At 45.1% G+C, this 23,034-nt stretch overlaps 1 protein-coding gene across 2 annotated transcripts in view; it reads left to right on the forward strand.

Annotated features, from left to right (window-relative positions):
- fbxl7 (F-box and leucine-rich repeat protein 7) overlaps positions 1-23,034 on the forward strand; it is a 683,637-nt gene that overhangs the window by 649,730 nt on the left and 10,873 nt on the right. For both annotated transcript variants that reach the window (XM_072509530.1, XM_072509529.1), the window contains exon 3: positions 11,984-12,595. In XM_072509530.1, the coding sequence (XP_072365631.1) occupies positions 11,998-12,595 (598 nt within the window). In that variant the 5' untranslated portion in view covers positions 11,984-11,997. The remainder of the gene's footprint in view (positions 1-11,983; positions 12,596-23,034) is intronic.

Here is a 23,034-nt window from a genome sequence, read left to right on the forward strand (position 1 = left end):
CTCAAACCTTCCCATCCCCTCAAACCTACTTTTAAAGAGAGATGATATGAATTAGTTTTCATCCCTTTGAAACTTGCTTTTAACATATGCCTGCTTTTATTGGTCATTATCTGATTCTCCTGCCTCACCGCGGCGTGTTTCTCGCCGGTAGGAGGGAGCCTGCCGTTGGCTGGTGGAGGGGTTGTCTGGTCCCGCCGCTCTCAATGGGATTTCCTGCTGAAATCCACCCCGTGCCGCCAGGAATCCCACCGGGCAGCAGCGTAGCATAGTGGTTATCACAGTTGCTTCACAACGCCAGGGTCCCCAGTTCGATTCCCGGCTTGTGTCACTGTCTGTGCGGAGTCTGCACGTTCTCCTTATGTCTGCGTGGGTTTCCTCCGGGTGCTCCGGTTTCCTCCCACAGTCCAAAGATATGCAGGTTAAGTGGATTGGCAATGCTAAATTGCCCTTAGTGTCCAAAAAGGTTAGGTGGGATTAGTGGGATAGGGTGGAGGCTCTTTCCAAGGGCCGGTACAGACTCGATGGGCCAAATGGCCTCCTTCCGCACTGTAGATTCTATGAAAGTTTTATGAACAGCGCAAGATCTCACCCTATATATGGGAGAGACATTTGCACATTCAAATCACTGCTGACCATTTCCACATAGTTGTTCAGTGGTCTTGACCATAAGTATTTTCACCAGTGGCTTTTATAATGTTTTAAGAGTCTGAATGTTGTCTCAGATCTTACGTTCATGAGAGGAAAAACTCAGTACAGGAGCAAAGCCTAAGAAATGGCTGCTTTTATACGTCAATCGGTTTGAGTTTTTAATCCCCCCAAAGTCTGGCACCTGTTATATATATTTTTCAATCCAGCCACTTGTTCTTTTCCGTAATTAAACAAACCCCCTTTAATTTCTTTCTTTAATTGAGTTCTCTCTTTTATTGCCACCTAAGTAATTAATACAAGCTGTTCTCACTGAAACTGCTCATTGTGACACATTGTACAGGGAATGATATGTAATCTTGTGAGATAGTCTTTGTCATATGTGGTATTCTGTATGTAATTTATAATTTGTACCAACCTTAACTTTCCCAATAATTCATGTTTAATTTACATGGATTCGGATTCGTTTTAAAGTAAAATCTACACAAAGTGGACTCTTGTTGCCAATTTCTTCACTTGGGGACCATTTGGTGGATTTGGTTATTTCGATTCATGGTTCCTTTAATAAAGGCGAGTGGAGTCCGCGCGTGAGCAAAAGAAGACGTTTATTTATAAGAACAACATATGTACCTGGGTGCCGTCACCGGGTCTTCTCTCTGTGTCTGTCGGTTCTTGTCTGCCCGACTTTTCGTACAAGGTGATTATCAGCCACAGTTAGGGGGGGGTGCTCCTACTCCTCGAGCCACACGGGGTAAACAGACGACCCTGCGCCGTGTGTTCCCGTGCAGGTTATTACACTTCCCCCCAAGGTGATTGTAACACTGTGTATTGTGTAATGCATGTAAATATATAACAAAGATAAAGGCTTCAATTGCTGAATTGTGAATAGTGACACTAACCCAATGTGATACCAGCACAGGAGTACACCAGGTAAATGTCTGAGCTGTGTCTTGAGTCTGACGACAGTAAGACAGTCGGAAGGCTAAAATAAAATGAAATCCTGATTGCCATTCAGTGACCTCGGTGAAAGTGCATAAGTACAAAAATTACATAAAGCAGAAACATGTTGGCTATGGTGCATCGAAATACAATACTAATTCTTCTGCTGCACTGAAATGTTGGTCCCATTTAGTATGATGTACTCACGCAGAGCTGGGTTTTCATCAATGACCCAAAACTGCTGACTGAGGGTGAGCATTCACCATGGTCTGTATGTGCCCTGTCTGCTCATTTACGCAGTCATGTCAATGGACACTCTTTGAAGAAAAGCGTGGGAGTTCTGCTCAACAATGCAACCAACACAATGAGAAACAGATTAAGTGGCCAGTTAACTCAGAAATTCAGCTTCAGAAATTCCATGAAAGCTTTGGAGACCTGGCATAACAGGCAGCTATCTCCAGTATAATGAAGAGGTAAATCCACCCCTTAATATCTGCTGCTTGCTGTTGCAATGACATTGCAGACAATAAGTTGGAATGGCTTTCTAATTAGTAGTATTAAAGATACTGCTGATGCCCTTTTAAATGAATGTACAGCTATACTTATGTACTTATATCTAATATATATCCCATGGAGATGCTCTAAAGACTATTATCGGTCTTTAAGGGAGAGATGGAATAACAAAACCATATTGAGCTTCATTGCCCAGTGAATATACAGTTGAAAACTGTGGCAGGGTGGCACAGTGGTTAGCAATTGATGCCTCAGAGCACCAGGGACCTGGGCTCAATTTCAGCTTTAGGTCACTGTCTGTGTGGAGTTTGCAGTTTCTCCCCATGTGTGCGTGGGTTTCCTCCGGGTGCTCTGGTTTCCTCCCACAGTCCAAAGACGTGAAGATTAGGTGGATTGGCCATGCTAAATTCCCCCTTAGTGCTAAAAGATTTGGTGGGCTTACTGGGTATGGAGATAGAGTGGGGCTGGGCCTCTCAGATGGTCGGTACAGACTCGATGTGCCGAATGGTCTCCTTGTGCACTGTAGGGATTCTATGAAAACCGCAGTAGATGACGCAATCCAAAGTAAGAAGCTCCAGTCATTGTATCTAAAAGGATTCAATGTGTTCATATTTTTGAAAGCTACACATAGCATGACATTGGAACAATCTGAACCTTTGCAACAAAGCATGCTGCTCACCCTGAAGGAAAGACAGATTCTTCTCAGCAGTATGTGCAGTACTGGTATCATGTTTCATACTGTTTACAGTAGTAAAGCAGGGCTTCCTCACAACCATTGGCACATTTCCTCTCATATGTAAAAATAATTGTCGGGCCATAGGTAAATGCAGCAGCAGACCTCACTTTGGCCCTATAATATCATATTGTAGTTGAGCATTTTGACAGCTGTCAGTTCAGGAGTTCATTCCAGCCTCATTACATGACTCACTTTACCTATTTATCATAAGACCAGGCATACCTCATTTTCCCCTTCCTGACGGGGGACTTTGAGAAAATAGTGAAGGGTGGAGGAGTACACAACAGCGTTATACACAGTAACAAGAAACATACCTAAAGCATTGAAAATGCATAACCTATTCAAAATCTCCAGTAAAATTACGAAATGTACTCCACATAATTTCTTGTCTCCACAAGCAATAGCTATGATATGCGCAAAGAATTCATGATATACTCTTTAAATTTATTTATTATTTGTTCTGGTAATTTTCCAGTCTGAAGCAGTGCCTTGCAGGGCACATGTATACTAAGAAAGAAAGTAGTATCTTTTTGTATTTATTCAGAGAGCCAGTGAATGAAATAATCGCCCAGAGTAGCAATTGCCATTCCTCTTCCTACAGGACATGCAAACAGGCTATTTAACCCCTCTAATCTGTTCGGCTAATAAGACCATGGCTGGTCTGTCTAACTTCATGCCCACCTTTCTTCTTGGGCGGGATTCTCCGACCCCCCCGCCGGGTCGGAGAATCGCTGGGGGGAGGCGTGAATCACGCTCTGACGCTGGCTGCCGAATTCTCCGGCGCTGGTTTTCGGGCGGGGATCACGCCGCGCCGGTGGGGGGGCCATTGGCAGTGCCCCCCCCCCGGCAATTCTCCGGGCCCCGGTGGGCCGAGCGGCCGCCCATGTTCTGCCAGTCCCGCCGTCGTGAAATGGACATGGTCCATCACGGCGGGACCTGGCTGGGAGGCCATCTAGTGCAGTTCTGGGGGGGGGTGCTAGGGGATCCGGCAGCGGGGGGGACCCCCACGGTGGCCTTGCCCGCGATCGGAGCCCACCGATCTGTGGGCGGGCCTGTGTCGTGGGGGCACTCATTCGATCGCCGCCGGCCTCTGGAAGGCTCCGCCATGGCCAGCGCGGAGAAGAAACCCCCTGTGCATGCGCCAGAACACGCCAGCGGCCCTTCGCCGCCGGTTGGTGCGGCGCCAACCCCTCCGGCGCCGGCCTAGCCCCCGGAAGTGCAGAGGATTCCACAATTTCCGAGTGGCCCGACGCCGGAGTGATTCGCGGCATTCTTGGCGCTGGCGTTGGGTCATTGTGCCAAGTGCAGGAGAATCCTGCCCCTTATCTCTCTTCATACCTTTAGACAACAAAAAAAACCTAGCAATGTCAGATTTAAAGTTAATAACTGACCAACTTTGCAGAAAAGAGTTCTAAACTTTGACCACCTTTTGTATATAGGAGTGGTTCCCATCTTCAATCCTGAAAGCCAAATACTGCAGATGCTGGAAGTGGGGGAAAAAACTGAAAATGCTGCACGTACTTAAAAGTCTGGTAGCATCTGTGGAGTGATCAAGCAGAAGAGGCTCAATTTTCACTTTGAGGGCGGGTAACAGGAATTTGGACTGGTTCCAGTCCTGGGGCGAAATTCTCCCGAAACGGCGCGATGTCCGCCGACTGGCGCCCAAAACGGCGCCAATCAGACGGGCATCGCGCCGCTCCAAAGGTGCGGAATGCTCCGCATCTTTGGGGGCCGAGCCCCAACATTGAGGGGCTAGGCCGACGCCGGAGGGATTTCCGCCCCGCCAGCTGGCGGAAACGGCCTTTGTTGCCCCGCCAGCTGGCGCGGAAATGACATGTCGGGGCGGCGCATGCGCGGGAACGTCAGCGGCCGCTGAAAGTTTCCCGCGCATGCGCAGTGGAGGGAGTCTCTTCCGCCTCCGCCATGGTGGAGACCGTGGCGGAGGCGGAAGGGAAAGAGTGCCCCCACGGCACAGGCCCGCGGGAGGGAGAAAAAGCAGGTCCTTATCTTTCTGTGTGCAGGATTCAAAATTAAACTTCTTGGGACTGGGGCAGGATCGAGTCACCACCTGCTACCGGGTAGAGTATGGCCTTTTTGGCCAATTCATTGGCCCCCAGTCAATCAATCAAACCGAGTACCAGCCCATCTCTCTCTCTGGTGCCAATAAGTCTGAAACTCCTGTTCAAACTAGCAGAAACTACTTCTGAATTCCTCATAAGCAAATAAACAGGAAGGAGCCTTGCACTATGAAGAGAGGCTAGCTAGGTAGGTTTGTGTTGTTTTCTTTAAAGCAGAAATGGCTGGGGAGGACATGATTGGATAAGGTTATGAGGGGTATGGACAGGGTGGATAGGAAGCAGCTGATCCTCTTGAAGGATCCATAATGAGGGAACATAAGTTTAAGGTGAGGAGGTTTAGAGGGGACTTGAGGAAAGATATTTTCACCCAAAGGCTGGTGGGAGTCTGAAATGCACTGCCTGGGAGGGTAGTATAGGCAGGAAAGCTCAAAACCTTTAATAGGTACATAGATGCAAGCTTGAAATGTCGTAACATCCTAGGCTATGGGCCAAGTGCTGGTAAGTGGGGTTAGTATAGATTTAGCGTAGTTTTGTTGGCGTAGATCTGATGGTCTGAAGGGCCTCTTCTGCACTGTCTGACTCTATGATCAGGTTGGGACCTGGATTGCGATTTATAATAATATTAATCTACCAACCACATTTCCATTTTATGTAGCAGTTGTGATTTGAAGTTGTTCACATCCATGTCATGGTAGATGACTTTACCTTCCTGAGACCTGTTGTCATTATAATATCATGTTCCGTCCTTGGTAGGTCTGGTGCATGATTGTTTCGGTGGGGAGCATGAATGAGCAGCACAGGAAATAATAACAACACTTACTTCACCTTTCACTATGATAAACCTGCCACTATTTATTTGGACAAAGTACTATTGCAGATATAGTTGAATGAAATGTATTATTTACATATATAGTATACGATTATTTAATCCATAAGGGAAATTAGGTAAGTAGGCTGCTGTGGGAGGCAAAGGAGGAGATTGCAGGGGCTCTGATGCTAATTATCAAATCCTCTCCAACCACAGGAGAGGTGCCAGAGGAATGGAGGACAGGTAACGTGGTACCACTATTAAAGAAGGGAAGTAGGGAAAAAACAGGAAACTACAGGCCAGTGAGTCTTAACGTGAGTGGTAGGGAAATTACTGGAATAAATTCTGAGGGACATAATTAATCTCCACTTGGAGAGGCAAGGATTAATCAAGGATAGTCAGCATGGCTTTGTAGAGGGGGGTGATCATGTCCAACAAATTTGATCTAATTTTTTGAGGAGTAACTAGGTGTGTAGCTGAGGGAAGTGCAGTTGATGCGGCCTACATGGACTTCAGTAAGGCTTTTGACAAGGTCTCATGTATGAGACTGGAGACGGTAAGAGTCCATGAGATCGAGGGCAATTTGGCAAATTGGATCCAAAATTGGCTTAGTGGCAGGAGGTAGAGGGTAATGTTTGAAGATTGTTTTTGTGACTGGTAGCCTGTGTCGGGTGGTTTACCGCAGGGATTGGTGCTGGGTCCCTTGTTGTTTGTAGTGTACATTAATGATCTAGACGTGAATGATTGATATGATCAGTAAGTTTGCAGAAAACACCAAAATTGGTGGTGGGGTAAATAATGTGGAGATCAGGCCTGTTCCTGTGCTGTACTTTTCTTTGTTCTTTGAAAGCTTTAGATTACAGGATCATCTAGATGGGCTTATCAGGTAGGCAGAACAGTGGCAAATGCAACTTTTTAAAAAAAGTACTTTATTCCAAACATGTGTAAAACAGCAACAAGTAAAATACATGCTCTGCAAAATCACAGTGCACAGTTTGTACAATTTTCTCCTTTTATCCTCTCCCCTTCCCCCTCTACCCTCCGATTGGAAAATTCCTCAAAGAGCATCATGCAGAACTCTCACACATCTCAAAGCCCTCCACTAACACCCTCAACTCAAAATTAATCTTCTCCAACCGGAGAAAGTCGTACAAGACCCCCAACCAGGCCGCCCCCCCGACGGCGTATCCGACCTCCAATTTAGCAAGATCCTTCAGCAGGCAATTAGAGAGACGAAGGCCATAACATCGGTCCCCTTCCCTTCCAGAAGTTCTGCCACTTCTGATACACCAAAAATCGGCATCATTGGGGACTCCTAACCTCCACCCCCACTATCTTAGATTGTGACCCAAGCACCGCTTCCCAATATTCCTCCAACCTCTCGCAATCCCCGAACATGTGCGCATGATTCGCAGGCCCCAGCACATTTCTCGCACTCATAGACAACCCCAAGGAATAGCCCACTCATCCTCGCCCGAGTCATATGTACTCAATGCACCACCTTGAACTGAATCAAGCTCATCCACGCACAGGGGGAGGTTGAGTTCACCCTCCGCATCGCTTCGCACTACAGTTCCCAGCCTATTCTCCCCCCCCACTCCTCCTCACATTTGTTCTTCATACTCACCACCTGCACCGCCCCCCCCCCCCCCCCCCACCCCCCGCTTCGAATCCTATCCTCCCCCAACTCCTCTGGGAATAGCATCAGTTGCTCCTATAAAGAGTAATCTGGAAAACGCCCTCCATCCTTTTCGCGCAAAGTCCTGCACCTGCATCTTTCTAAATTCATTACCTCTCGGTAACTCAAATCTCTCCCGTAACTTATCCAGACCCGCAAACATCCCTTCCAAGTACAAGTCCCTAACCCTTTCCAGCCCCACCTCCCTCCATTTCCCATTCATCCCATCCATGTTCCCAGCTTGAACCTGTGGTTCCCACACAGTGGCATCAACACCGATATCCCCTCCAACTTAAAATGTCTCCTCAACTGATTCCACACATTGACTGTTGACTGCACCACCAGGCTCCCCATATACTTCCCTGGAGCTAAAGGCAGCAGAGTGTCACCATAGCCTTCAGACCCAATCCCCTTCAGGACTCCTCCTCCATCTTGAACCACTCCTGCACCCACCCCCCCCCCCCCCCACCCCCATCGCCTCACATTTTCCACATATGTCGCCACCAGCGCAGCAGGTTCGGTAGCGCCAACCCCCCTTCTATCTCCGAGCCCTCTTTACCCTCGGCATCCTCCATGCCTATATGAACTCTGAGATCACTGTCTCCAACCTCTGGAAGAAGGCCTTCATTGAAGCCTATTTGTGATAATAAGCAATTATTATTACTATAGAAAAAAATCAAGAGGGTCTGGAAAACAAACAGAAACCGTGGCAGCACATTCAACTTTACCACCTGCACCCACCCCGCTGGTGTCAGGTGCAATATATCCCACCTCTTAAAATTGTCCTAATCTCCTCCACCAACGTTGTCAAATTCCACCTGTGCATCATAGCCCATCCCCTCGTCATCTGAATCCCCAAGTACCTTTCCCTAGCTATCTTGAACGGCAACACCTCCAAATTGGCCACCCACCCCACCATATTGACCAGAAACACCTCACTATTCCCGACATTTAACTTCTACCCGGAGAAGGCCCCTAACCTCTCCAATAGCCCCATGATCCTACACATACTCTCCAGCAGGTCCGACACAAACAGCAACAGGTCGTCCACGTATAATGACACCCGGTGCTCCGTGCTCCCCCTCACAATCCCCTGCCACTCCACTGACCCCTGAAGGCCATCGCCAAGGGCTCAATCACCAGCGCAAACAACAGCAGCGACAATGGACATCCCTGTCTCATCTCCCTATGCAGTCCAAAACTTGGTGAAGTCATCTAATTCGTACGTACTATTGCCACCAGGACTACATACAAAAGACGCATCCACGCCACAATTTTCAGGCCAAACCTAAACCTACCCAAAATTTCAAATAAGTACCTCCACTCCACCCGATTGAAGGCCTTCTCCACATCCATAGAAACAATAACCTCTGGTGCCCACACCTCATGGAGTCATAACCACATTTAACAGCCTCCTGATGTTGCTAGAGAGCTGCCAGCCTTTTACGAAACCCGTTTGATCCTCAGAGATCACTCCTGGCACAACATCCGTCCATCCTCCCACCAACAACTTAACCAGTACTTTCATGTCCATATTCAACCATGAAATGTGTCTGTATGACCCACACTCCAACCAATTCTCGCCCTTCTTCAGAATCAACACCTGTGTCAATGTCTCTGCTCCAATGCCTCATTAAACATCCCCAACAAGTGAGGTGCCAGCTCTGCTACAATGCCCTTATAAAACTCCGCCGGGAAGCCGCCTGGTCCAAGGGCCTTCCCCGACTGTATTCCCCAATATTATTAATCACCTCCCTCAGCCCCAGCAGCTGCTCCACCACTTGCCTCTTCACTCCCTCTAACCTTGGAAATTCCAGCCCGCCGAAAAACCGCTTCATATCCTCTTCCTCTCCACCCAGCTCGGCCCTATACAGCTTCTCATAATACCCCATGAACACCTTGTTTATTCTCCCCAGCTCTGACACCACCTTCCCCTCTTTATCCGCACCCATGGTATTTCCCTCCGCAGCTGGTGGACCAGCATACGGCTTGCTTTCTCTCCGTACTTGTACTGCATCTCCCTCGTCCTTCATAACTGCCCCACTGCCTTTCCTATCGTCAACCTATCAAACTGCCCCTGCAACCTCTTCCTCTCCACCAACAACTCCTTAGTGGGAGCCCCCCGAGTATCTCCTGTCCACCTCGACTATCTCATCCAGCAACCATCCATACTCCTCCTACCTCCTCCTACCCCTGTGTGCTTTGAACAAGATAATCTCCCCTCGAATCGCTGCCATTAAAGCCTCCCAGAATGTGGCCACCTACACCTCCCCTTTCTGATTAATCTCCACGTAATCCCCAATCGCCAGCCTCACCTTTTCGCAAAACCCCTTATCTGCCAAGAGTCCCAAATCTAGCCTCCATCCTGGCCTCTGCCCTGTGCAAAGGCTTACCTCCAGCCAATGTGGCAAATGATCCGAAATCGCAATTCCCGCAAAATCGACCCCACCACCCCCATCAGCATCGCTCCTCTCACCACAAAGAAATCAATTCTAGAGTACACCTTATCTACGTGCGAGAACTCTCCGCCAACCAGGTTCCTGAACCTCTACGGATCAACCATTGCCATATTTTCCATAAACCCTCCCAACTCCTTTGCCATGACTTGGTGTTGTAAGACTTCTTACTGTGCTCACCCCAGTCCAACGCTGGCATCTCCACATCATGACTTGGAGCTCGACCTGTCCACCTTCGCCTCCATCACAGAATTGAAATCTCCACTCATAATCAGTCGGTGCATATCCACGCCCAGGATCGCTCCCACTAGCCCCTTTACAAACCCATGTCGTCCAAGTTGGGCATATATACATTGACTAGTACCACCGGCATCCCCTCCAGCACCCCACTCACTATCACATAGCTACCCCAGGTTCCACACTTCCCTGGCCCCCACAAAACCCGCCCTTTTGTTCAACAAAATGGCCACCCCCCACGACTCGAATCAAAACCGAGTGAAATACTTGCCCCACCCATCCCTTCCTCAAACTAACCTGATCTTTCACTCAGAGATGCATCTCCTGTAGAAAAATCACCTCCGCTTTCAAACTCCTCAGGTGCAAGAACCCAGGACCCCTTTACAACTCCCCGAAAAGCCTCCAGCAACACAAAACAGCCATAACATTCAACCTTTGCGAATTTAGCTCCTCCATCTCACACCAACTCTCTGTTCTCTCCCAGTTTATGGTCCCTTATAAAGTCATCAGCCTCTTCTGGCGTCTCAAAGTAGTACATCCGGCCATCGAACGGAACCCAAAGTTTTGCCAGGTACAGCACCCCAAACCGAATCTTCCTTCGGTACAGCACAGCCTTGGCCTTGCTGAATCCAGCACGCCTTTTTGCCAACTCCACGCAATATCCTGTTATATACGGACACAATTCCCCTCCCATTCACAGTCTTGCTTCTCTCTGGCCTACCTTAGAATCTTCTCCTTCTTCACATACTTGTGCAACCGCATGATCACCGTCTGCGGAGGCTCCCCCATTCTCAGCTTCTGCCTCAAGGACCTGTGAGCCCGGGATCTTGGGGTGGAAGTCCAAAGATCCCTGAAGTCTGCAGGACAGGTAAATGAGGTGGTTAAGAAGGCATATGGGATCGTCAGCGGGCGGGGGGGGAAAGAATAGTTTAGATTGGAGTAGGGGGTCAATAAGGATGGGACCTGTACGAGAGGTAAATGGCTTTTGCACCATGTTTATGGTTTCATGTATATTGTTTATTTTGTTGTTGTTACTATACCAAAAATACCTCAATAAAATGCTTATTAAAACATTTTTTTTAAAAGAAGGCATATGGGATACTTGCCTTTATTAACTGAGGCATAGAATATAAGAAAAGGGTGGTTATGATGGAGCTGTATAAAACACTTATTAAGCCACAACTAGAATACTATGTTCTAAAGCGTAATTCGGAAGGATGTGATTGCACTAGAAAGTGAGCCGAGAAGGTTCACCAGGATGTTGCCTGGGCTGGAACATTTCAGCTATGAAGAGTGGCTCATTAGGCTGGGATTGTTCTCCTTAAAGCACAGAAGGCTGATGGGGGACCTGATTGAGGTGTACATCATTATAAGGGACATTGATAGGGTAGATAGGAAGAGACTTTTCTCCTTAGTAGGGAGATCAGGAATCAAGGGGCATAGATTTAAGGTAAGAAGTGGGAGATTTGGAGAGGATTTGAGGAAATATGTTTTCATTCAGAAGGTGGTAGGAATCTGGAACTCCCTGCCTGAAAGGGTGGTAGAGGTGGGAACCCTCACAACATTTAAGATGCATTTAGATGAGTACTTGAAACACCATAGCATACAAGGCTACGGACCAAATGCTGGAAAATGGGATTAGAAATAGATAGGTGCTTGATAGGACCTCTATCTGTGCTGTAAAACTCTATGCCTCTACATTAGAGTGAAAGGACAATGTTTTCCAGGAGGCTATGCTGATAGGGTTAGATGAAATAGCAAGGGAGGAGGCTTGTATGCAACAGAAACACCAGCATGGGCGTGCTGGGCAAAATGTCTTGTTTTGATACTGTATATTAGTTATAATTCCAATCTTAATTGTTCACTAATGCAGATTTTCTCTCTGTATTCCAGATTCAGACTTGAGTATGCGGACATTGAGCACACCAAGCCCTGCATTGATCTGTCCTCAGAATGTGCAATCTTTTCAAAATGGCCAAGGATCCTCCACTTCATCTTCTTCAGCCACAGGAGAGACCATTGCTATGATACACTCCCAACCATTGTTTCTTATACCGCAATGTGCCATCAGGCCAGCGTCGAGGCAGCAGAAAGAACAGGCTCCCATTGACAGGCTACCAGACCAAACCTTGATCCAGATGTTTTCACACCTCCCTACCAATCAGCTATGCCGTTGTGCACGGGTCTGCCGGCGCTGGTACAACCTGTGCTGGGACCCACGATTGTGGAGAACTATTCGTCTGATAGGTGAAACAATGAATGTGGACAGAGCTCTGCGGGTACTCACTCGAAGATTGTGTCAGGATACACCTAATGTATGCCTCATGTTGGAAACAGTCATCGTTCAAAGCTGCAGGCGGCTTACAGATAGGGGCCTCTACACCATTGCTCAATGCTGTACAGAGCTACGACAGCTAGAAGTGCCAGGCTGTTACAATATCTCCAATGAAGCACTCTATGATGTTGTTTCCCGCTGTCCTAACCTGGAGTACCTGGATGTTTCAGGTAACTATACAGTAAATGCAGTACCATCGACCAGAGTTGGCAATAATCCAAGTCCCTGAATATTTGGCTCTTAGCTATAAGGCAGAAATTGAAATGTCTGTCAAAGTCTGTACATCAGTTGGATGAATATCATCCAAATTTTGCTCAGCTGAGCAATATTACAACAGTGCTGCATTCCATTTTGGGTTGGGCATGTGCTCGGAGGGGTTGGATAAGTATACATTGATGACAAAATTACCCTCAAAAAATGTTCCAGCTGGTAAATCATAGACACTGGATAAAAGCAAATTACTGCGGATGCTGGCATCTGAAACCAAAAGAGAAAATGCTGGAAAATTTCAGCAAGTCTGGCAGCATCTATAGGGAGACAAAAGAGCTTTGACAAAGGGTCATCTGGACTCGAAACGTGAGCTGTTTTCTCTCCCTACAGACGCTGCCAGACCTGCTGAGATTTTCCAGCATTTTCTCTTTTGAAATCATAGACACTGTTTGGACAGGCATCACCAATAAATATTGTCACAGTCCTAATTTCCAATAGGTAGTGCCAATTAGCCAAACTGGAATAAATATAAACATTTGGTGCGGCCGGGGGGGTGCAGTTTTAGTGCAGAAGATGGGTGGGGTTTGGTTTGGGGTTTAAAGTTAGAAAAGTTTACTTCCCAATTCAAACTTGCCTGCAATCTTCCCATTTCCAGCTTAACCGAGGCTGAGGTGGAACTTAGGAATTAGGAGCAGAGGTAGGCAATTCAGCCCTTCGAGCCTGCTCCTCCATTCAATCAGATCATGGCTGATCTCTTCCTGGTCTCAAATCCACCTCCCCACCTGTTCCCCATATCCCTCTAACCCATTTTTAAAAGCAGAACTATATCTATCTCCTTCTTGAAACAATTTAATGACTCAGTTCCACCGCACTATGGGGGCAGTGAGTTCTACAAATTCACCACCCTCTGCGAGAAGTAGTTCCTCCTTATCTCAGTTCTAAATCTACTGCCTCTCAACCTATATCCGTGACCTATCATTCTAGCCTGCCCCACAAGGGGGAACATTTGGTCCACGTTTACTCTTTCAATCCCTTTTAGTATTTTATATACCTTGATCAGATCCCCTCCCATCCTTCTAAACTTCAGCGAGTATAAGCGCAAATTATTTAATCTTTCCTCCTACATCAACCCTTTCATCCTCGGAATCAATCTGGTGAACCTCCTCCAATGCCACCACATTTTTCATCAAATAAGGAGACTAAAACTGGACACAATACTCCGGGTGGGCAGGTTGCAGCTTTAGATTTGAAAAAGGAAATCTCATTGTCATTCAGCTTTTGGACTTTACATTGCCAGCTCAATTGGGTTTTCTGTACCAGTCCATGGCACACCCCCGGTTCTTGCTGGAACTGAGAGGGGCGGGACCCAATCTCTCTAACAGATTCTGCGTCTCTGTGATCGGAGAGCCATTTCTCAAAGGTGCCCCGATCTCAAAAAGCAGCTGTAGCCCCCCTCGGATCACTGGCAGGTCACCTCCCCAACCTAATCATTGGCAAGCTCCCCCTGCTCCCCCCCCCCCCCCCGCCCCAGAACCCCCTTCAGCTGTGGGGGAAGCCTCTGCTCTTTCTCGGAAGCACTTGAGAACAAAAAGACAGCCTCATAGCGAAAACTATGGTTAGAAAACCACCTGCTCCCCTGAGTTAATGGATCCGTGCAGAACTATAAAAATAAACAATCTAAATCTCCCCTTTGAAATTGCTTTGACCTGTCAAAAAGCTTTTAGCAGGCAATGGTGTGTGAAACTGAATGTAAACCATGCAGATCTAAGTGCACCTTTACACAAATTTCTATACTTTAAAGGGCATTGAAATTAAATGTGAGAAAACCACTTCAAAGGTTTCTACAACTTTAAAGGAATTACTTTTACCTTCCTCTCACAGACCTTTAAACTTGGGCACCCTGACAGCCCTTTTGAAGGATTTAAGGGTGCAGGTGTGTCACTTTCACTTTATTATGAGAGATGTATATTTCTGAGGTAATGAGTGACTTCAATGGGTTTAGGGGTGCAGGCGGGATCTCTTTCACATTATTATGGAAAAACCAACTTTTACATACTGAGTGACTTTCTAATGGGTTTAAAGGCTGCAGATGGGGAGAGCAGCCAAACGACCCCCATCCGAAGGAAGACCTCTGCCCTGAGCCCCACCAGCCCAGCACAAACCCCCTGACCATCACTGCCCATGAAGGATCCTCCCCCTCAACACCCCGGAGGCAATTTTTGGGAGGATGCTTATCCCCTTGCCGTCCCACAGACTATAAGGTCCATGTTCCTCAGGACTTGCACCAATTCATGCCATCAGGATTCTCATTTGGGGGCACCCCAGCTGGCAATGACTCAGGCACCCTATCCATCAATTAGATAATAAACAGCTTTACTGAGCCTATTTTAATGTTCCCGCCAAGTCAGGGGGGAAGCTCACTGGAGATGTCAGGAAACCTGTTATGGCCAGTGGGGCAGGCCGGGAGACAGTATTAAAGAGACAGTCACAAAGCCCCTCACAGCTTTCCAGATGATGTTCACCTCTCTCCACTATGGCAGGTCGAAACTCCCAGTGTCCTTCAAAAACCTTTCTACTCCACCTGGTTTCCCCGGATACGATTATCACCAACAGATAAGAGCTTGATGAAAACCCCTCTTCCTCAGGACACAACAACCCTGATAGCCCAGAATTTCAAAACCTTTTGTTGTCTGACCCCTCTGCAATGTTCTATTGACTCTGTTTTCTCCCGAGAGAACTTTACTTCTGCTTCCCATCATTTCTCACACAACAGCAAAGACCTGTTTCTGGGAGAGTTCCAATTCTTCTTCTGTCTGAATCCCTGCAGCAGTTGTCATTTCTTTTGCAATATACTGTGGAAGGTGCTAAAACGGCATCCAAGAGCTCAATGAGTTTCTATTTGTATTTCTCGCCCATGGCAGCCTGAAGTCACATGGGCACTTCCCGAACTGAGCTGTATATCAGGAAATCTAATTGTACATTCCTTTACTAGTTTGTAAAACTCCCAATCGTCTGGCTTACTACTATTCTTTATGAAATTATTAGCCTCTTCTTTCAATCCAATATTATCCTTGACTTCCTTAGCAAGTCACAGATGGCTCTTTCTTGCTGGATTTTGTTTTTTAACAGAGTGCAATTTTGCTGACCATTTTGAATTGTTTCTTTAAATGTTTTCCACTGTTTATTTACCACTATTCCTGTAAGTCCTTTTACCCAATCAACCTTAGCCAGCCAGCTCTTCTCTCATACCTATATGATTGGATTTGTTTGACATTAAGGTTCATGTTTGGTATGTTGCTCTCAAATTTAAAATGGAATTCAATAGGGATTATGATCACCTTTTCCCAGAGGGTCTTGTACTGTGTGTTTGCCTCATTACACAAAAATCTAAAATATTTTATTCTTAGTTGGTTCCAAAAGGTATTGTTTCAGGAAACTGTCATGAAAATATTTTACAGACTCATCTTCCAGGCTACATGTACAAAGAACAAAGAACAAAAACCAATACAGCACAGAATGTCGGCCCGCCAAGCCTGTACTGGTCACAATATCACCCTTGGCCAAAACCCTCAGCACTTCCTTGTGCCGCATTCCTCTATAGCCACCTTATCCATGTATTTGTCGAGATGCCTTTTGAATGCTGTTAATGTATCTGCTTCCGTAATCTCCGCTGGCAATGCATTCCAAGCACTCACCTCTGTGTAAAAAAAACCTGCCTCACACATCTCCTCTAAACTTTGCCCCAGGGACCTTAAACCTATGCCCCCTGGTGACTGACCCCTCCACCCTGGGAAAGAGTGCCTGCCCATCCCTATCCATGCCCCTCATAATTTTTTAGACCTCCATCAGGTCACCCCTCAACCTCCGTCTTTCTAATGAAAACCGTCCTAGTCTGTTCAGCCTCTCCACCTAGCCAACACCCTCCAGACCCAGGCAACATCCTGGTAAACCTCCTCTGCACCCTCGCCAAAGCCTCCTCATCCTTCTGGTAGTCTGGCGACCTGAATTGTGCGCAATATTCCAAGTGCGGCCTTACCAAGGTTCTTTACAACTGTGACATGACTTGCCAGTTTTTATACTCGATGCCCTGTCCAATAAATGCAAGCATTCCGTATGTTTTCTTGACTCCTTGTATTACCACTTTCAAAGATCTGTGGTCCTGTGCGCCTAAATCTCTCTGACCTTCGATATTCCTAAGAGTTTTTCCATTAACGGTATATTTCCCTCTATGGTAGACCTATCAAAATGCATTACCTCGCATTTGTCTGGATTACTCCATTTGCCATTTCTCTGCCCAAGTCTCCAACCTATCTATATCCTGCTGTGTCTTCTGACAATCCTCAACACTACCTGCCACTCCACCAACCTTGGTGTCATCTGCGAACTTACTAATCAGACAGGCTACATTTTCCTCCAAATCATTTATGTACACTACAAACAACAGAGGCCCCAGCACAGATCCCTGTGGAACACCACTAGTTACAACCTTCCATCCAGAAAAACACCCTTCTACTGCTACCCTTTGCCTTCTGTGACCGCGCCAGTTCTGTATCCATCTTACCTCTGATCTTACCTCTTACCTCACCTCTGATCCCGTGTGACTTCACCATTTGTACCAGTCTGCCATGATGCACCTTGTCAAAGCCTTCGCTGAAGTCCATGTAAACAACATCCACTCATCAAACATCTTTGTCACCTCTTCAAAAAACGCAATCAAGTTAGTGAGGTACGACCTCCCCTTCACAAAACCATGCTGTCTATCGCTAATGAGGCCATTTATAGCACACTGATTGGCAATGTGGCTTCACAGCACCAGGGTCCCAGGTACGATTCGCGGCTTGGGTCACTGTCTGCGCGGAGTCTGCATGTTCTGCCCGTGTCTGCGTGAGTTTCCTGCGGGTGCTCTGGTTTCCTCCCACAAGTCCTGAAAGACATGCTGTTAGGTAATTTGGACATTCTAAATTCTCCCTCTGTGTACCCGAACAGGCACTGGAATGTGGCAACTAGGGGCTTTTCACAATAACTTCATTGCCGTGTTAATGTAAGCCTACTTGTGACAATAAAGAGTATTATTATTATTATTTATTTCCAAATGGGTATAAATCCTGTCCCTGAGAATTCTCTCCAATAATGTACCTACTACCGATGTCAGGCTCACCAGCCTATAGTTTCCTGGATTATCCCTGCTACCTTAAACAGCGGTACCACATTAGCTATCCTGCAGTCCTCTGGGTTCTCACCTGTAGCTTGTAAAAAGATGTCAGTGAAGACCCCAGCAATTTCCTCCCTTGCTTCCCTCAGTATTCTGGGGTAAATCCCATTCGGCCCGGGAGACGTAAGCACCATAATGTTTTTTAAAAGCCCCAATATCTCTTCCTTTTTGATGTCAATATGACCTAGACTGTCCACACATCCTACCCAAGAAGCATCTTCCACAAAGTCCTTTTCATTGGTGAACACTGATGCAAAGTAATCATTTAGTATCTCACCCATTTCCTCTAGCTCAACAGATAGATTCCCACCACTGTCCTTAAATGGTCCAATCCTTTCCCTGGCCACACTCGTGCTTTTTACATAGGAATAAAAAGCTTTGGGATTCACCTTAATCCTATTTGCCAAGGACATTACATGACCGCTCCTAGCCCTCAGAATTTCCCACTTAAGTATCTTCCTACTTTCTCTATACTCTGTCATGTGAGAGTACCTTTAAGAAATGGATGTTTATAAATAAGTGTGTAGATAAATATCTGTAGTGAGAGTACCTTTCAGAAATGGGTGTTTACTACTGCAGTGATGTCAGAGAGTGGGTGGAGCTGGGCTGTCTGTCAGCTTTTTACTTTTGTTTTAGGCTGTTTGCTGCAGGGTGTGTTTTAGTTTCGTTTTCAGAGCTGGATAGCTGCAGTCACAGCCAGAAGATGTATGAATCTCTCTCTCTAATCTAAAGACTAAATCGATCCTGGTGATTTAAAACTAATGCAGTGACTTTAACCTGATGTGCTTCTGATAAAGGTTTTATTTTTAAGTTGTATGGATGTTAAAAAGGAAAGCTTAAAGGATTACTTAGTGTTGTATTCTTTGGGGGTTGTATTTGAATTGATGGTTGCTAAGATGTTCACTGTATGTTTCAAAAAGCTTAACTTGAGTTCATAGAATAAACATTGTTTGGCTTTAAAAATTACTTTTCCATTTCTGCTGTACCAGTGGGCCGGGTGCTCCCCATACCACAATTTATTAAAAGTTGTGGGTCAGATGAACTCCATGATACACTTTGGGGTTCTCTAAACCCTGGCCCATAACAAATTAGGGGCTCGTCCGGGATAAAAATCTATCTATTGGATTGGCTTCGTGAACCTAAAGACAGTGAGGACTGAGCATATTGTGGGTGCTTTTCAGGTGTGGTATTTTAGTGAAAGTAGGGAATCTGTTGTGGACAATGCCTCTTTCAGAGGCTCTGAGGTTTTTGAGGGTGGAGACGGTCACACGCAGTACCTTACGGACAGAGACTAAAAGCAGACAGTTCGATTTGGCAAAAACATTGTAGTGAACATTACCTGACAAAATGTGAAAAGATGAGGTCATTATGGCGGTGGCTAAGCATAAAAGTTGCCTGAGATATAGTTTGACTCATTGGAAATGGCAAAAATTCAATTACAACTTAAACGAATGGAACATGAGAAAGAATTAAAGCAGCTTGAATATGAAAGAGAGGAAAAAGAAAGAGAGAGAGAGAGCGGAGAAAGAAAGAGACAGAGATAGAGCGGAAAGAGAAAGAGAGAGAGAGAAAAAAAAAGAGAGAGAGAAGAAAGGAGAAAAGAAAGAATAGCCCTCGGAAAACAAAAAGAAAGAGAAAGGGAGATACAGATCAGGGAAAAAGATAAAGAGAGAGAGTTTGAACTTCAGAAAATGACTATGAAACATGACAGTCAGTTAAAATTGGCAGACGTAAAGGGAAACGTAAAGTTGGATGACAGTGATTAGGACAGTGGGAAAGGGTGTCATAGTCGAAGGCTTGATGGGGATCTATTTAAATATGTCCAAGCATTGCCAAGGTTTAACGAGAAGGAGGTGGAAGCCTTTTTAATTTCATTTAAGAAGGTAGCTAAACAAATGAAATGGCCACAGGACATGTGGATATTACTGATTCAAACAAAGCTGGTAGGTAGGGCTAGTTAAGTGTTTGCATCACTACAGGAGGAGGTATCTGGGACGTATGAGGAGGTGAAAAAATCCATCTTGGGTGCATATGAACTAGTGCCTGAAGCCTACAGACATAGGTTTAGAAATTTAAGGAAAGAATTTGGTCAAACATAAATGGAGTTTGAAAGGATGAAACAGTAATTTTGATAGGTGGATAAGGGCTTTGAAAATAGACCAAACGTATGAAGCTCTCAGAGAAATTATACTTTTGGAGGGGTTTAAAAATTCAATTCCTGATGTAGTGAGAACTCATGTGGAAGAGCAGAGGGTTAAAACTGCGAGAAATGGCAGATGATTATGAATTAGTTCATAAATCAAAGCTTGGTTTCCGACATCAGTTTCAACCTGTGAGGGATAGAAACTGGGGATATGAGAACTACTCAAGTGGTAAAGGTAAGGGTGATCTGATGGGAAATAATAAGGAGAGTGTACCTCAGATTAAAAACGAAATCCAGGAGGGTGGAAAAGAAATGGAAAGTTTCAAATGTTTTCACTGTAATAAACAAGGCCATGTAAAGTCACAGTGTTGGTGGTTGAAGACAAGCACTGGGAAGGCTGATGTGGTAAAACAAGATAAGACAGTGGGGTTTGTTAAAGTGGTAAAGGAAAGCCCAAGTGAAGCGAGGGAGGTGCAAAAGATTGTACAGCCTGATCAAGAGGTGATTGATAAGAAGGTGCCAGATCTCTTTAAAGAATTTACTTGTGTGGGTAAAGTTTACTCATGTGTATCAGGAGGAGCATGTAAAGAAATCACAATTTTAAGAGATATGGGAGCTAGTTAATCTTTAATGGTAAGAGATGAGGAGTTATGTAGTTTCAGAAGAATGTTGCCAGAAAAGGTGGTAATATGTGGAATTCAGGGTGAGAGGAGTAGTGTTCAATTATATAAGGTAAGGTTGGAAAGTCCAGTGAAGAGTGGTGAAGTGGTACTAGGAGAAATAGAGAGACTATCTTGTCCAGGAATACAGTTTATCTTGGGTAATGATATAACTGGATCGCAGGTGGGAGTGATGCCTACTGTGGTTGATAAGCCAGTGGAAAATCAGACAACTGAAGTGTTGAAGGACGAATATCCTGGGATTTTTCCGGATTGTGTAGTAACAAGGTCACAAAGTCACAGGTTAAGACAAGAGGAGAAATCAAAGAGTGAAGTTGAAGTGCAATTATCAGAAACAATTTTTGATCAGATGGTTGAAAAAGAACAAGAACAGATGGAGGATGAGGCGGATATTTTTAGTTCAGGAAAATTGGCGGAGTTACAACAGAAAGATATAGAAATAAAACGGATATATCAGAAAGCATATACGGAAGAGGAATCTTGAGTGGATAAGAGAGTGTTATTACCACAAAAGTGATGTCTTGATGAGAAAATGGAGACCTTTACATATGCAGGCGGATGAAAAGTGGGCAGAAGTTCATCAAGTAATATTGCCAGTAGGGTATAGAAAGGAGGTGTTGCGAGTTGCACATGAGATCCCAGTGGGAGGTCATTTGGGAATAAGGAAATCTCAAGCTAAAATCGAGAAACATTTTTATTGGCCTGGACTACATAAAGATGTAGTTAAATTTTGTCAATCATGTCACACATGTCAAGTGATAGGGAAACCTCAAGCAGAGATAAAACCAGTGCCCTTAATACCCATTCCAGCATTTGAGGAACCTTTTACAGGAGTCCTAATTGATTGCGTAGGACCGCTTCCTAAAATGAAAAGTGGGAATCAATATTTTTGACTATAATGGACGTGTCTACTAGGTTTCCAGAGGCCATTCCAGTACGTAATATTACAGCTAAAAAGATTGTGGAGGCGTTACTTAAATTTACCCACAGAAATACAATCGGATCACGGATCAAATTTTACCTCAAGGTTATTCAAAGAAGTTATGGATAGCTCAGGAATAAAACAATTTAAATCAACTGCGTACCATCCAGAATCGCAGGGAGAGTTAGAAAGGTGGCATTAGACATTAAAGACAATGTTGAGGGCTTATTGTCAAAATTATCCAGAGGATTGGAATAAAGAAATTCCATTCGTACTGTTTAGTGATTAGTGATTTAGTGATGCACCTAATGAGTCAACCAAATTCAGTCCTTTTGAACTAATTTTTGGTCATGAGGTAAGAGGACCACTTAAATTGATTAAGGAAAAATTGGTGAGTGAGAAATCGGAAATTACATTATTGGATTACGTGTCAAATTTTAGGGAACGATTAAATAGAGCAGGTGAATTGGCCAGACACCATTTGAAAGTTGCACAAAATGTGATGAAACGGGTTGCGGACAGGAAATCCAAAGTTCGTAGTTTTGCCAGTGGAGATAAAGTTTTAGTATTGTTACCAGTGGTAGGTGAGCCTTTAAAAGCAAGGTTTTGTGGACCTTATCAGATTGAAAGGAAATTAAGTGAGGTGAATTATGTGGTAAAAACACCAGATAGAAGCATGTCATGTGAATATGCTTAAAAGGTACTTTGAAAGGGAAGGAGAGAAAAAGGAGGAGGTTTTAATGATTCTAACTAAAAGTGACGAACCAACTCCAGATGACTGTGAATTTGACATACCTCAAATTAAGTTGGAAAACGAGGATGTTCTTAAAAATTGGGATAAATTATTGAGTTACCTTCCAGAGGAAAAACGGACTGACCTGAAAGAGTTATTGATATCACATGGGCAAGTTTGTGGAGATAAATTAGGAAGTACTAAAATGGCTATACACGATGTAGATGTGGGAAATGCTCTTCCAATCAAACAACATCCATACAGACTTAACCCTTTAAACTTGGCACAGGTTAACGAAGAGATTGAAAGTATGCTTAAAAATGGCATAATTGAAGTGGGTTGCAGCCAATGGAGCTCACCCATGGTGATGGTACAAAAACCAGACGGTACCCAACGGTTGTGTGTGGACTATAGAATGCAGTTACAAGAATGGACTCTTATCCTATCCCACGTTTGGAGGATTGCATTGAGAAAGTGGGACAATCAGCTTTTATTTCCAAACTGGATTTACTTAAAGGTTAAGGTTACTGGCAGGTACCTTTATCCGAAATGGTTAAAGGAGATTTCAGCTTTTCTGACTCCAGATGGTAGATACCAATTCAAAGTTATGCCATTTGGCAGGAAAAATGCACCAGCCACATCTCAACAGTTAACTAACAAAGTTGCTTCAGGGTTACCCAATTGTGCGGTATACATCGACGATCTGGTA

This window comes from Scyliorhinus torazame, chromosome 6 (assembly GCF_047496885.1).
Source record: "Scyliorhinus torazame isolate Kashiwa2021f chromosome 6, sScyTor2.1, whole genome shotgun sequence".
In the NCBI taxonomy this organism is placed as follows: Eukaryota; Metazoa; Chordata; class Chondrichthyes; order Carcharhiniformes; family Scyliorhinidae; genus Scyliorhinus; species Scyliorhinus torazame.